Raw genomic sequence first — 16,359 nt, forward strand, 5'->3', positions numbered from 1 at the left:
GTGCCGGGTGAATGCGGTGGTTTTGTCTTCGCTATACATATAGCGGGGAATGGGCCTTACCTAGGGTCCCTGAGGTGCGGGGGAATTTGCGGGGATTTTACCATCTGTTTGTTCCCGCAGGGCGGGGATTTTAGCCGTGGTTGGCTGGACCGAAAGTCAAAGTCCCCGCTATTTCCCGGACGTGGGGGGGGGGCGTGGTTACAATTGACTGGTGCATTAACCAAACTCATGTTCGATGTTCCCATTTACAGTATTATTTATTTAAACAATTATGTATAAACGCTTACATCTTGAACATATAACTGATTAGGGGCGTTGCTAGGCCTAAAAAAACTTGAAGGCCCGATGGTGAATTCGGGGATACCCAGCTCAAAGATTTCTTTCTAAATAAGAAGCAAAATAGTGCAAGTTGGGAGCATTCCATGAGAAAAACAAATGGCACAATTACATCCATTGTTTATGCACATTACAACAACTTAAATATATGCAATGATTTCAATAAAATCAAGCAATACACCCATCAGATAGTTTAAAGAAACACCAGACTTGCTTTTGTTATAATAACTTTATATACAACTTTTGAGTTTTTACTGCATTTTGGGGTTATATTTTTTCATTTTTCAAAAAAGTTGTAGGCCCAGGCCTACAAGGCCTATATGTAGCTACGCCACTGCTGATTATACAATTTGTGAATGGCCAAAGGCAGGATTAAGCGTCATAATGTTTGAATAACATGTTCATTTGTTGACGCATCTTATTGATCTTTAAACATTCGGAGCTCCTCGGCCATTTTTATCGAAAAGAACCTCGGATGTATATGGACGGTTTACATACTCAGAAATCGGTATGTTTAAGTCCGCTTAAGTAGATTGCGTAGTAATTAAATTAAGAAGTTAAACTTAATGAGACTTAACTCTTGGGAATCTTAATTATTTTTGCAAAAGAACAGTTCACTGGCAATCAATTTAAGCTTAAATCAATAAATACAACTCTAAAACACTACATTATGATTAAAAAACAACAACTATTGTTACTGATGTACCGGCATAAATCCGTGGTTGTTTTCGATATAAATGGCTGAGGAGCTCCGAATGATCTTTAAAGTGTTGGAAATTTTCTATGTATCCTATTTTATTAAACCTACTGCGCAGTGGCAGTTTCGTTGTCTGTTTTTCAGTACGCACTGCGCAAGTAGGGAATATCGATGACCTCAATCACAATGCTGAATGAGAACTCTTATTTAGACTATAATGTTAACCATGCACATGCTTTCTTTATCTAAATCACAGTGATTTGCTAGGAATGAACTCCTGCTTTGGTGTAATTTGACCTGTACAAAATTTAGTGATATTTAACCTAAATATTTTTTTTCTTCAGAAATATCAAAGTGGTCACTCCTACCAATTATCTAGCATAAAGTAGCTATGAATTACTGCAGTTTAACAATGTCAGAAAATCGTTTTTTAACCAAGTTTCAAGCCTATCCCTTTCAAAATAAAATGCTAAGTTCAAATCTCACTTCTAAAGCGCTTGACATTTATTCACTTTTTTGAAACTTATTAGTCAAAGTGTTTGCCTCGAATTAATACAGGACTGAGTCATCTTGAGTCATAATTAGCATGGGCGTAGCTAGCCATCTTTTAATGTGGATTCATAATTGCGCTGTGGGGGACCGGGGGCATGCCCCCTCGGAAAATTTGAAAACCACGGTGTAGTCTGGTGCATTCTGGGCGCTCTGAGGCGATGTATTTAGTACTGGAAAATGGACAGTATTAGGATCGTGGAGTCAAGTACGCATACTGCAACTTTGGCTGATTTTATATATATTTTTGTCAGAATCATGTGGATTAAGCAGCTACACGCATGATTAGTGCCAGCTATATGCTGTCAATCTGAATGTTCAAGTGAAATTTGGCCTTGATCTTCATGTCGTTGAACACGGCCATACATTTCTTAAGGCATCTAATGTTCAAATATCGAAGAATTTCTGGCCACCCCATACTTACTTAGTGGGAAAGGGATGGGGCACGTTTATGGGGGAATGTAATTATATTAACAACGTTAAAATTCAAGAAAGATAATTGTTTATTAACGAAAGAAATGTTGAATTTATTCAAACGGGCTTGGCTATATAAGTTACAAGTTTCAAACTCAGTCACAGATGATGTCATCTTCGTCATCTCCATTCGGACATTGTTGATCCAATAGCTCCCCACCTTCTTCGCAAAACTGCTCGTTCTGAATGCAGACTGTTCCTCCGTCGCACTGATATTCACCCTGCTTACATTGGCACCCACTACCTGTAAACAGACCATACATCATTCGCACTGATATTCACCCTGCTTACATTGGCACCCAATACCTGTAAACAGACCATACATCATTCGCACTGAAATTCACCCTGCTTACATTGGCATCCATTGCCTGTAAACTGACCATACATCATTCGCACTGATATTCACCCTGCTAACATTGGCACCCACTACCTGTAAACAGACCATACATCATTCGCACTGATATTCACCCTGCTAACATTGGCACCCACTACCTGTAAACAGACCATACATCATTCGCATTGATTTTTAATTAACACACGTTACCAGTTAACAGAGTATATCTCCTTCGTACTGAAATTCACCCCTCTTACATTTATACACGCTACCAGTAAACAGAGTTTATTTCCTTCGCACTGAAATTCACCCCTCTTACATCTGCACACGCTACCAGTTAACATACTATACCTCCTTCGCACTAATTTTCACCCAACTTACATCAGCTCACGTTACCTGTAAACAGAGTTTTCCTCCTTCGTACTGATATTCATCCCTTTAACATTTACACACGTTACCTGTAAACAGAGTATCCCTCCTTCGCACTGATATCCACCCTCTTACATTTACACACGCTACCAGGAAACAGAGTATACCTTCTTCGCACTGATATTCACCCAACTTACATCTGCTCACGTAACCTGTAAACAGAGTATACCTCCTTCGCACTGATATTCACCAAACTTACATCTGCTCACATTGCCTGTAAACAGAGTATACCTTCTTTGCACTGATATTCACCAAACTTACATCTGCTCACATTGCCTGTAAACAGAGTATACCTCCTTCGCACTGATATTCACCAAACTTACATCTGCTCACATTGCCTGTAAACAGAGTATTGCTCCTTCGCACTGATATTCACCCCTCTTACATTTACATACGTTACCTGTAAACAAAGTATATCTCCTTCGCACTGATATTTAACCAGCTTACATTTGCACACGCTACCTGTAAACAGAGTTGACCTCCTTTGCACTGATATTCACCAAACTTACATTTACAAACGCTACCAGTAAACAGAGAGTTCACAACGCACTGATATTCACCCAGCTTACATTTACATACGCTACCAGTAAACAGAGTGTTCGTCCATCGCACTGATATTCGCCAAGCTTACATTTGCGTCCGCTACTTCGCACTGTTATTCACCCAGCTTTCATTTGCGTCCACGACTTCGCACTCATATTCACCCAGCTTACATTTGCTCCCACTACTTCCCTGATATTTACCCTGTTTACATTTTTTAACAGTGACCTAATGAGGAGCATGATATAAATATGAATATTATATAGAACTTATTGAAAACAAGATATCCTTTTTTGAATATAAATGAAACAGAATTGTTGCCCAAATAAGCCGCTTTGCTTTACTCCCACAGTTTGATATTTACCCAGTTTAGCCCCCGCCCCCCCCCCCGCCCCCGCCCCCCTCGGACACTAACAATTTGTCATGGTTGTTGTAAATAGGGTAACCGTTTCGACCCCTCCTTGAACGTTTCGCATATTGAAGCGAGCCCAAGGTGGCAAAAAACGTACCAAGTACAATATTTAACTTTTGTACGTACGACAGGTTTCATCCTCGTTCATCGGGCAGTCATTATCGCCGTCACAGACCTGTTTGATGTTGATACATTTCCCCTTCCCCATGCACAGATAGGATCGTTCTCCACACTTGCATTCTGCGGCTGTTAAAAGCAAATGTTTGTATATTTTTAATTAGCCTTAATTTTTAAGCTGGTGACTTTGGAAATATGATACCTTTAGCAGTTTATTCCTTGGCATTAATTATTTTTACAGTAACTGTGTGAATGTGATATTTGTATCCAATTGTGATAAATATATAACGTCAAATTTATTTCATTTTTAAGTCACTTCTTAAAGCTGCACTCTCACAGATTAATTGTTTTGACAACTTTTAATATATTGTCTTGGAACGAGCCAATTTATGCGAAAATTCATGGAAACCAGTGATATGAGACTGCTGACAAAAAATGAGATCGCAGATTTTTATATGTAGGTTAAAAAATGATGTTTTATGCGTTTTTCTTAAACCGTTAGTAACGCTTTTAGCCGTAAAACATTAATTTTCGAACGGAAATATTAAAATCTTCGATCTACTTTTGTAAGCAGTTCAATGTCACTGGTTCGCAGATATTTATGCAAAAGAATGGCTCATTCCAAGACAAAAAATATTAAAGTTGTCAAAACGGTAATTCTGTGAGAGTGCAGCTTTAATATAAGATAACGTACGGCAATCGTCTTCGTCGTCGCACGCGGGGCAGTCGTTGTTGCCGTCACAGAGTTGCTTCTTCGATACGCAGGTCTTCATATCCTTGCAAAGGTAGTGGTTTTCGGGGCAGAAGCAACCGGCAGCTTTGAGATAATAAGCATTATTTAGACGATTAATAGTGATCCGTTAAAATTTCAAATCAACCATGAGTGACCTAATTGGAAGTCAAAGGTTATTAGCTCTAACAGCTAATGTGCTCTCAATTTTCTTGTGTTTTTTTTGTGAGTAAAAATCTGTTTTAATATCGTATTAAGTTCCAAATACGTCCTGCACCTTTGGCATCAATAACCTTGTTTTACTGCAAAATCCGATAAAGCACATCGTTCTTGCTTTTATTCGATATATTTTCAATATGACTCAATATCTTGTTTGTCACAGAACCGTAGATTCTCCAGAAAAATGGGTCATCGGTCTACACAGGGTATTGCATACACGTTTAAATATGTTAAAGATGCACTTTTACCCCCAAATAGGATTTACCACAATTAAAACAATTGTTTTGATATACCAAAAAGGATGAATAAATTTCGAAAACAATGGTTCTTATTAAGGATACCAAGTTTAATTTGAAAAAAGGTGCAAAGAACACGGTATTTCTGCATTTTGAGACTATGGTAGATCACAGTAAATCTTTTACCATTCACCAATCATTTTAAATATTCTTGCGTTTTCAGCTATTAAATACACGGTTACAATCTTGTTATCAGAAATTAATAGTTTTCCCTAAATGCATTATTTAGTAAGTAATTAAACGTGTATCACTCAAAATGTATGTTTGTTATACATGTGTATGTATTAGTTTTTTAATAAGAGTGTCGCTTTTATTATTACGTACGACAGGGCCTTTCATCTTCCATGCCGTGACAATCAGGAACTCCGTCACAAAGACTACCACAGTTCTTCCGATCCCTGCAACTGATCATTCCCATCTTGGCGCACTGGGGAGCTAAAATTGCAATGATGCATTATAACTCGATTATAACGTCGCCGATATCGAGGTAGATTCTGTGTGTGTGTGTGGGGGGGGGGGGGGGGTGTAAAAGGAAAAATTCAAATAATCCGTTTAATATGGTTTGGGCGATTTTATTCTATAATGCACCAGTCAATTGTAACCACGGCCCCTCCAGTTCCGGGGAATAGTGGAGACTTTGAATTTCGGTCCAGCAAAGCCCGGGTAAAAACCCCGCCCTGCGGGGACGAACTGATGGTAAAATGCCCCCGCACCACAGGGACCCTACGGAAGGCCCATTCCCCGCTATATTTGGCGCGAATACAAAACCACCGCATTCACCCGGCACTGCGGGGCCACCGGGAAGGTAAAAACACGGCCCATTTCCCCGGCTATTCCCGGTATACCCCCGGACCTTGGGGGCTGTGGTTACAATTGACTGGTGCATTACTGATAACTATAATAACATGGTTTTTTTTGTAAACGAAATTCTACAATAATATAGAAAGACATAAGTAGAAGTTGCAACCAGACATTAGAATTGTCCAAGCAGTGTCTTTCGAGTTACCTTTAGTGACAATGTGCTTTTGACTCTCGATAAATTGAACGCATACATTAAACAAAATACAATACATTCTTTTTCTATGTCCATTCTTTGACTACAGCAATGAAAGGCGTCTTATTGAAGACTCTTTCGTCGGCCCCGTTATCAAGAGATAAACTGTTTGGAATAATATTCGCAACCTATACCCTATAACAACTAATCGATATTATGTATGAAAATGTGACAAAGTGACTTACGGCAGCCCTTTTCGTCGGCCCCGTTACTGCAGTCCATCATACCATCACATATTTTCATTTTGTTCACGCACTCGGGCTGGCTCGATGGTTGCATCCAACTGATACCACTACTGGACTGTGTGTTCTTGCAGTAGAACTGTCCCACGCAGGCAGCCGTAGCTGGAATTGAGAAGCGGTTCCTGACAACAACAACAACTACAACAACAAAAACAAAAATACACGGCAAAAATGGTGCTCGCTCAGTAACTCAAGATATAAGCACAAACTTCCCAATGTGGTTACAGCAGTAAACATAAGAGTACTAAAGTCTCTTAAAATAACCCCCAGAGCACTATATTCTCTCAAAATTAACCCCACAAACTATATCAACACCACCAAATTCGAGTAATTGCAAATCAAATAATCTTTGTCTGAGATAACTCGTCAAGCTATTGTTTGTATATCTTATTTCTTCGAAGAATATTTAAGGGCCTTCCACAGTGAAAAATTCAATTTGAAGGACCAAAACATAAATGTTTATTTTTTTTTATATTTTTTATTTAAGTTTGATGTTCAATAATTAGCAAGCATTATTCATATATCCGTTGCAACATTTGTAGTTGTAATAAGGAATCGAGCAAATTTTATGGAATAAGATATTACGAGATTTTTTTACTTTTTTACGGAAATGTCTTTATACAAAGTTACTTTGTTTGTGTGCCAAGATAGGCAGGACTACCCGATCAACAATGACTTGCGGCTTTGTGATTATTGCAGGTATTTTGAGAAAGATATTTGCATTTTTCAAACCTGGAAATTTAATTAATCCACTATTTTGCATTGTTTTCTTTAATATCTTTCTTATTTGCAACGTTATCATTAATTCCCCGCAAAACATTTATGATTTGGTAGTCTGGAGCATTTTGACACAAAATATATCTATATCGTCGACCGACTTTTCAAAAGAAATGTAAATGCCTTTTGAACCAAAATCTAATAAAATTGTAAAATTTGCTCAATTCCTTATTACCCCAACATATGTTGCAAAGGATGTTTGTTCTACTCCTGAAAAATATTGTTCTTAAAAACTTAGTTAAACATGAACTTTTTAAACATTTTGATTGTTGGCCTTCCCCACCCACTTTGTGGAAGGCCCTTAATGAAACGATTATAAATACGATGTGCTTGCTCATGAGATAAACTGTACATCTGAATATTTGTATAAAAAATTCAGGTTTTTTCTTGTATAATGAGATACGCAACCGGTCATTGCGAGCGATCGCCTACTTTGAACAAATGTTTACTCCAGAATCAGATAAATGTTATTTGCCAGTCCATGTTATATAAAATGCATAGACGCCTACTTTGAACAAATGTTTGCTCCAGAATCAGATAAATGTTATTTGCTAGTACATGCTATATAAAAATGCATAGACGCCTACTTTGAACAAATGTTAACTCCAGAATCAGATAAATGTTATTTGCTAGTCCATGCTATATAAAAATGCATAGAAGAACGTCACTTACATCCGTGATAGGCAGTTGGATATTGATAATACCCTGCTTTCCCGAACGACATCTTCGAGGGATAGTATCCATGATTTCCTGAGCAGACCTCGGCCACGATGGCCAGAACAACAAAAGATGCAAAACCCATCTAAAATTATTTTTGATAATAAATATAAAGATTGTTTTGCCAGCAGTGAGAATGCATTCAGCATCATGACATCTTAATGATAATCACACTCATCATCTTTATCATCTAGATGCGTATCATTGTTATAATCAATATAATCTTCATTATCATAATCGCTATCCTCATCATCATTTTTCAAATAGTAAATGCATTAGTTCTCTCTGGAAAAAAGCAGTATTATTATTTATTTAAAGCAACATACAGTACTGAATCTGTTAATGTGATCTGAATATCAATATATTAAGAAGAATAAAATAACACAATTATTTAATTAATTTAACTTTCTTAAGTTTAATATGTTGCTTACCTCTCTCTTCCTCCGAGAAAAATGGTCACATGCGATGAATCAAAGCCCATTTATAGTCAAAAAGACATAAATTATGTATTTAAATTTTCATTTCCGACCACGAGTAAATGACGTGTCATTACTTCTAATATTTTAGATATAATTATGTTCAAAATCGAACGACGCAATAAAAAGAAGGTCACACCTTTAAGTATGAAGCAACATATGTGTTTAATTATGGGAGCATGACAATGAAGTTAGCTAGAAAATAATACAGTAAAAAAAAATTGAGGGGGTGGGGGGGGGGGTGAGGGGGGGTATATATGTTTTACTGATTCATGTTATAGTATATGAGTCTTTTAACATACACATCTCTTAAGCACGTAAAATTTGGAAAACAACAACATTTAAATAAAAACATTTAAAAAATAAACATTTTTAATCGCCTGGAATCCGCAGTCTCTACTTTCGCTGAGACTACATAAAATAAGGGTATAAGTGTTCCCACTAATTCGATGCGGCTGAATATCATTAGGGTGAAACATTGCATTCGCACAAAGCTGTCGCACACAGAGCCTGGTAGTGCTCCATTTAACCGGGCCTGACCCGGGAGAGGGGGGGGGGAATGGGGTTAACTTACTGATTCTCTTTATGGAGCTAACTGATTCTGATTGAGGTAGGTGGGGCTAACTGATTCTCTTCAGGCGGATAACTGATTCTCTTTAGGAGGCTAACTGAATCTCTTTAGGGGGCTAACTGAACCTCTTTAGGGGGCTCAATGATTATCTATGGCTTTATATCTCGTTCTAAGATAAGGGTAAGTATCCCTCGTTCGGGTTTTTATTCCTTTTTCAACTTCGCGGTGGTACGTTATGGTCAAGCTATAATGCAGCCAATAGGCGTGCACAGAAAACATCATCCTTTCATCTAATAACTTATTAATTAATTTGAAATAGGGGTCCTTTGTTGACAGTTTGCAACTATCACAACAACTGTCAACTAATTGATTGAGGTCAATTGTGTACACAGCGGGGATTAGAGAGACCGTAAATTGTCCTCTTGGCAACTAACCAGTCATATTTTGTTTGTAAATCGTGTATTTGGTGATTGTTACAGAATTTTTTTCCGAGTGAGTAGTGATTTGGTACTCGAGTACTCGGACGTTCGATCGAGTACTCGGGTACTCGTTGCCATCCCTACTAATAAATAATCGTTATTATTTCATGTCAAGAAGTACCTGATTCTTAAACTTATTTGGCATGCCAGAAAAAGAGTTGGTGATATGGCGTTGGTGGTTGATGTTTCCTTGTAGTGGGTTGTTTGGCACTGGGTGTGTGTTATAGCGTTGGGTGGGTGGTGAATGGAACTGGGTGTGTGTTATGGCGTTGGGTGGGTGATGTTTCCTTGTAGTGGGTTGTTTGGCACTGGGTGTGTGTTATGGCGTTGGGTGTATGATATTGCCTTGTAGTGGGTTGTTTGGCACTGGGTGTGTGTTATGGCGTTGGGTGGGCGATATTGCCTTGTAGTGGGTTGTTTGGCACTGGGTGTGTGTTATGGCGTTGGGTGGGTGATGTTGCCTTGTAGTGGGTTGTTTGGCACTGGGTGTGTGTTATGGCGCTGGGTGGGTGATATTGCCTTGTAGTGGGTTGTTTGGCACTGGGTGTGTGTTACGGCGTTGGGTGGGTGAAATTGCCTTGTAGTGGGTTGTTTGGCACTGGGTGTGTGCTATGGCGTTGGGTGGGTGATATTGCCTTGTAGTGGGTTGTTTGGCACTGGGTGTGTGTTATGGCGCTGGGTGGGTGATATTGCCTTGTAGTGGGTTATATGGCACTGGGTGTGTGTTATGGCGCTGGGTGGGTGATGTTGCCTTGTAGTGGGTTGTTTGGCACTGGGTGTGTGTTATGGCGTTGGGTGGGTGATGTTGCCTTGCAGTGGGTTGTTTGGCACTGGGTGTGTGTTATGGCGTTGGGTGGGTGATATTGCCTTGTAGTGGGTTGTTTGGCACTGGGTGTGTGTTATGGCGTTGGGTGGGTGGTGAATGGCACTGGGTGTGTGTTATGGCGTTGGGTGGGTGATGTTGCCTTGTAGTGGGTTGTTTGGCACTGGGTGTGTGCTATGGCGTTGGGTGGGTGGTATTGCCTTGTAGTGGGTTGTTTGGCACTGGGTGTGTGCTATGGCGTTGGGTGGGTGATGTTGCCCTATAGTGGGTTGTTTGGCACTGGGTGTGTGCTATGGCGCTGGGTGGGTGATGTTGCCTTGTAGTGGGTTGTTTGTCACTGGGTGTGTGTTATGGCGCTGGGTGGGTGATATTGCCTTGTAGTGGGTTGTTTGGCACTGGGTGTGTGTTATGGCGTTGGGTGGGTGATATTGCCTTGTAGTGGGTTGTTTGGCACTGGGTGTGTGTTATGGCGTTGGGTGGGTGATATTGCCTTGTAGTGGGTTGTATGGCACTGGGTGTGTGTTATGGCGTTGGGGGTGGGGGGAGGGTATGGCGTTGGTGTGGTTGGTATGGTGTTGAGGTAGATGGAATGACCTTTGATTAGGTTGTATGCCGTTTCGGTGAATATTATGGCGTTGATGTGGTTGGTATAGTGTTGAGATGGGTGGAATGGCGTTTGGTTTGGTTGTATGGCGTTTGGGTTGGTTGTATGACCTTGGGATGGGTGGTATGGCGTTTGGGTTGGTTGTATGACCTTGGGATGGATGGTATGGCGTTTGGATGGGTTGTATGGCGTTTGGGTAGGTTGTATGGCGTTTGGGTTGGTTGTATGGCGTTTGGGTGGGTTGTATGACCATGGGATGGGTGGTATGGCGTTTCGGTTGGTTGTATGGCGTTTGGGTGGGTTGTATGACCTTGGCATGGGCGGTATGACGTTTGGGTTGGTTGTATGTCCCTGGGATGGGTGGTATGGCGTTTGGGTGGGTTGTATGGCGTTTGGGTGGATTGTATGACCTTGGGATGGGTGGTATGGCGTTTTGGTTGGTTGTATGGCGTTTGGGTGGATTGTATGACCTTGGGATGGTTGGTATGGCGTTTTGGTTGGTTGTATGGCGTTTGGGTGGGTTGTATGGCGTTTGGGTGGGTTGTATGACCTTGTGATGGGTGGTATGGCGTTTGGGTGGGTTGTATGGCGTTTGGGTGGGTTGTGTGTCGTTTGGGTTGGTTGTATGACCTTGGGATGGGTGGTATGACGTTTGGGTTGGTTGCATGGCGTTTGGGTGGGTTGTATGACCTTGGGATGGGTGGTATGGCGTTTTGGTTGGTTGTTTGGTGTTTGGGTGGGCGATAAAGTGTTGATTTAAGTTGGCAGGTACGGCGATGGGATGGGTGGTTTGGCCTTAGGGAGGGTGGATAAGTGGTATGGCGTTGGGTAAGATGATGCAGGATATGGCTTTGGGTGGTATTGCGTATGAGTGGGTCGAATGGCGTGGTGTGTCGTTTTGATGGATGATATGGAGTCTGGTTTGGTGGTATTGGCGGTGTGTGGGGGGCTATGGCGCTTAGGTGGATTGTTTGTTGTTGGCGAACATTAAATACTATTGGAGAGGATGGTATGCCATTGGGATAGGTGGAATGGCGTCGGAGTGAGTGGTATGGCGTTGGATGGGTGGTATGGCATTGGTAGGGTGGTTTGACTTTGGAATGGGTACTTTTGCGTTGCGTTTGGTTGATTTTGGCGTTGATGTTGATGGTATTGAATTGTGATTGATGGTATGGCGTTGGGATAGTGGTATGGGATTAAGGTGTGTTGTATGGCAATGGAGTTTGTGGTATGACGTTGGAGTGGTAGGTATGACGTTGGTGGAGGTGGTATGACGTTGGTGGAGGTGGTATGACGTTGGTGGAGGTGGTATGACGTTGGTGGAGGTGGTATGAAGTTGGGGTTAGTGATATGACCCACCCAATTTGTTCTGGTGCATTACCATCATAAATATTTCACCAGTGTTAGAGTTGTTCTATAATCTTGCATTTAATTAAATTATTCCGTGAGGAAATTAAAAATACCAGGATCAGTAACGATATTTTGTGAACTTTTGAAGAAGTTGACAAATATTTCCAGAACTTGAAAAGGTTGCAGAAATATTAAGCATGAAAGAGCACTCAAAGCACTATTTTTATTGGTAAAGCTGGTAAAGTTTACAAGCAACAAATATCGCATTATAAAAGGTTAAGGCAGACTTATAGGCAAAAATTAAGAAATTGTAGGAAGGAATTTGGTCAAAAACATGTATAATTCGCTGGAACTAAAGGAACGTTTTTTGACAAATGGTGTTCATCTAAGAAAATTATGAACAATTCTAATATTAATCAAAATTTATTTCATCATTGAGCCTATGTATGATGAATATTATTTGATGTGTTAAGACGCAAATATTCGATGCCGGTAGCCTGGCTGTAGGACATGGTGACTACATGTTTTTGCTGATACTTACGTCAATATAACAAATACCTTATTAAGTTTATAACAAAATTGAAACAAAATATGGCTGTGAAGGTCACGGTTTGTCGAAACTGAACAACAACTAGTTTTGTAATTGGTCATTTTATCATTTAAACCTGCATGTAAAACTTATTTCTTGATAATAAATATATGTGAAAAATAAAACAAAGCTTCCTTGCCCAAAACCTGACGCGCATGTGTTTTGTCCTGATATTTTTTTTTAATTTAAAAACCGCGCTTTTGTTATCATAAATGTAAACAGTTCAGTGACCAGCAATGTAAACAGTTCAGTGACAAGCAATGTAAACAGTACAGTGACCAGCAATGTAAACAGTTCAGTGACCAGCAATGTAAACAGTACAGTGACCATAAATGTAAACAGTTCAGTGACCATCAATGTAAACAGTTTAGTGACCAGCAATGTAAAGAGTTCAGTGACCAGCAATGTAAACAGTTCAGTGATCATCAATGTAAACAGTTCAGTGATCATCAATGTAAACAGTTCAGTGACCAGCAATGTAAACAGTACAGTGACCATAAATGTAAACAGTTCAGTGACCATCAATGTAAACAGTTAGGTGACCAGCAATATAAAGAGTTCAGTGACCAGCAATGTAAACAGTTCAGTGATCATCAATGTAAACAGTTCAGTGATCATCAATGTAAACAGTTCAGTGACCATCAATGTAAACAGTTCAGTGATCATCAATGTAAACAGTTCAGTGATCATAAATGTAAACAGTTCAGTGATCATCAATGTAAACAGTTCAGTGACCAGCAATGTAAACAGTTCAGTGATCATCAATGTAAACAGTTCAGTGACCAGCAATGTAAACAGTTCAGTGATCATCAATGTAAACAAATCAGTGACCAGCAATGTAAATAATTCAGTGATCATCAATGTAAACAGTTCAGTGACCAGCAATGTAAACAGTTCAGTGATCATCAACGTAAACAGTTCAGTGATCAGCAATGTTAACAGTTAAGTGACCAGCAATGTAAGCAGTTCAGTGACCAGCAATGTAAACAGTTCAGTGATCATCAATGTAAACAGTTCAGTGATCATCAATGTAAACAGTTCAGTGACCAGCAATGTAAACAGTTCAGTGATCATCAATGTAAACAAATCAGTGACCAGCAATGTAAATAATTCAGTGATCATCAATGTAAACAGTTCAGTGACCAGCAATGTAAACAGTTCAGTGACCAGCAATGTAAACAGTTCAGTGATCATCAATGTAAACAAATCAGTGACCAGCAATGTAAATAATTCAGTGATCATCAATGTAAACAGTTCAGTGACCAGCAATGTAAACAGTTCAGTGATCATCAACGTAAACAGTTCAGTGATCAGCAATGTTAACAGTTCAGTGACCATCAATGTAAACAGTTACGTGACCAGCAATGTAAGCAGTTCAGTGACCAGCAATGTAAACAGTTCAGTGATCATCAATGTAAACAGTTCAGTGATCATCAATGTAAACAGTTCAGTGATCATCAATGTAAACAGTTCAGTGACCAGCAATGTAAACAGTTCAGTGATCAGCAATGTAAACAGTTCAGTGACCAGCAATGTAAACAGTTCAGTGACCATCAATGTAAACAGTTCAGTGACCAGCAATGTAAACAGTTTAGTGATCATCAATGTAAACAGTTCAGTGATCATCAATGTAAACAGTTTAGTGATCATCAATGTAAACAGTTCAGTGATCATCAATGTAAACAGTTCAGTGACCAGCAATGTAAACAGTTCAGTGATCATCAATGTAAACAGTTCAGTGACCAGCAATGTAAACAGTTCAGTGATCATCAATGTAAACAGTTCAGTGATCATCAATGTAAACAGTTCAGTGATCATCAATGTAAACAGTTCAGTGACCAGCAATGTAAACAGTTTAGTGATCATCAATGTAAACAGTTCAGTGACCAGCAATGTAAACAGTTCAGTGATCATCAATGTAAGCAGTTCAGTGATCATCAATGTAAACAGTTTAGTGATCATCAATGTAAACAGTTCAGTGATCATCAATGTAAACAGTTCAGTGACCAGCAATGTAAACAGTTCAGTGATCATCAATGTAAACAGTTCAGTGACCAGCAATGTAAACAGTTCAGTGATCATCAATGTAAACAAATCAGTGACCAGCAATGTAAACAGTTCAGTGATCATCAATGTAAACAGTTCAGTGACCAGCAATGTAAACAGTTCAGTGATCATCAACGTAAACAGTTCAGTGATCAGCAATGTTAACAGTTAAGTGACCAGCAATGTAAGCAGTTCAGTGACCAGCAATGTAAACAGTTCAGTGATCATCAATGTAAACAGTTCAGTGATCATCAATGTAAACAGTTCAGTGACCAGCAATGTAAACAGTTCAGTGATCATCAACGTAAGCAGTTCAGTGATCAGCAATGTTAACAGTTAAGTGACCAGCAATGTAAGCAGTTCAGTGACCAGCAATGTAAACAGTTCAGTGATCATCAATGTAAACAGTTCAGTGATCATCAATGTAAACAGTTCAGTGACCAGCAATGTAAACAGTTCAGTGATCATCAATGTAAACAAATCAGTGACCAGCAATGTAAATAATTCAGTGATCATCAATGTAAACAGTTCAGTGACCAGCAATGTAAACAGTTCAGTGACCAGCAATGTAAACAGTTCAGTGATCATCAATGTAAACAAATCAGTGACCAGCAATGTAAATAATTCAGTGATCATCAATGTAAACAGTTCAGTGACCAGCAATGTAAACAGTTCAGTGATCATCAACGTAAACAGTTCAGTGATCAGCAATGTTAACAGTTCAGTGACCATCAATGTAAACAGTTAAGTGACCAGCAATGTAAGCAGTTCAGTGACCAGCAATGTAAACAGTTCAGTGATCAGCAATGTAAACAGTTCAGTGATCATCAATGTAAACAGTTCAGTGACCAGCAATGTAAACAGTTCAGTGATCATCAATGTAAACAAATCAGTGACCAGCAATGTAAATAATTCAGTGATCATCAATGTAAACAGTTCAGTGACCAGCAATGTAAACAGTTCAGTGATCATCAACGTAAACAGTTCAGTGATCAGCAATGTTAACAGTTAAGTGACCAGCAATGTAAGCAGTTCAGTGACCAGCAATGTAAACAGTTCAGTGATCATCAATGTAAACAGTTCAGTGATCATCAATGTAAACAGTTCAGTGACCAGCAATGTAAACAGTTCAGTGATCATCAATGTAAACAGTTCAGTGATCATCAATGTAAACAGTTCAGTGACCAGCAATGTAAACAGTTCAGTGATCATCAATGTGAACAAATCAGTGACCAGCAATGTAAACAATTCAGTGATCATCAATGTAAACAGTTCAGTGACCAGCAATGTAAACAGTTCAGTGATCATCAACGTAAACAGTTCAGTGATCAGCAATGTTAACAGTTCAGTGACCATCAATGTAAACAGTTAAGTGACCAGCAATGTAAGCAGTTCAGTGACCAGCAATGTAAACAGTTCAGTGATCAGCAATGTAAACAGTTCAGTGATCAGCAATGTAAACAGTTCAGTGACCAGCAATGTAAACAGTTCAGTGACC

At 39.4% G+C, this 16,359-nt stretch overlaps 2 protein-coding genes across 2 annotated transcripts; both read right to left on the reverse strand.

The window, feature by feature from the left end:
* Window positions 1-2,151: 2,151 nt before the first annotated feature.
* On the reverse strand, window positions 2,152-8,370 carry LOC128206116 (atrial natriuretic peptide-converting enzyme-like). The gene is made up of 7 exons (XM_052908352.1): window positions 8,355-8,370; window positions 7,879-8,008; window positions 6,373-6,531; window positions 5,458-5,568; window positions 4,583-4,705; window positions 3,898-4,017; window positions 2,152-2,300 (listed from the first exon to the last, which is right to left on the reverse strand). The coding sequence occupies exons 2-7, from the start codon at window positions 8,006-8,008 to the stop codon at window positions 2,152-2,154; spliced, it is 792 nt and encodes a 263-aa protein (XP_052764312.1). The 5' UTR covers window positions 8,355-8,370.
* Window positions 8,371-10,736: 2,366 nt separating this feature from the next.
* Window positions 10,737-11,543, reverse strand: LOC128206117 (uncharacterized). Its single transcript, XM_052908367.1, has one exon. The coding sequence runs from the start codon at window positions 11,541-11,543 to the stop codon at window positions 10,737-10,739; it is 807 nt and encodes a 268-aa protein (XP_052764327.1).
* Between the last annotated feature and the right edge of the window lie 4,816 nt (window positions 11,544-16,359).

Source organism: Mya arenaria, chromosome 2, assembly GCF_026914265.1.
Source record: "Mya arenaria isolate MELC-2E11 chromosome 2, ASM2691426v1".
NCBI lineage: Eukaryota > Metazoa > Mollusca > Bivalvia > Myida > Myidae > Mya > Mya arenaria.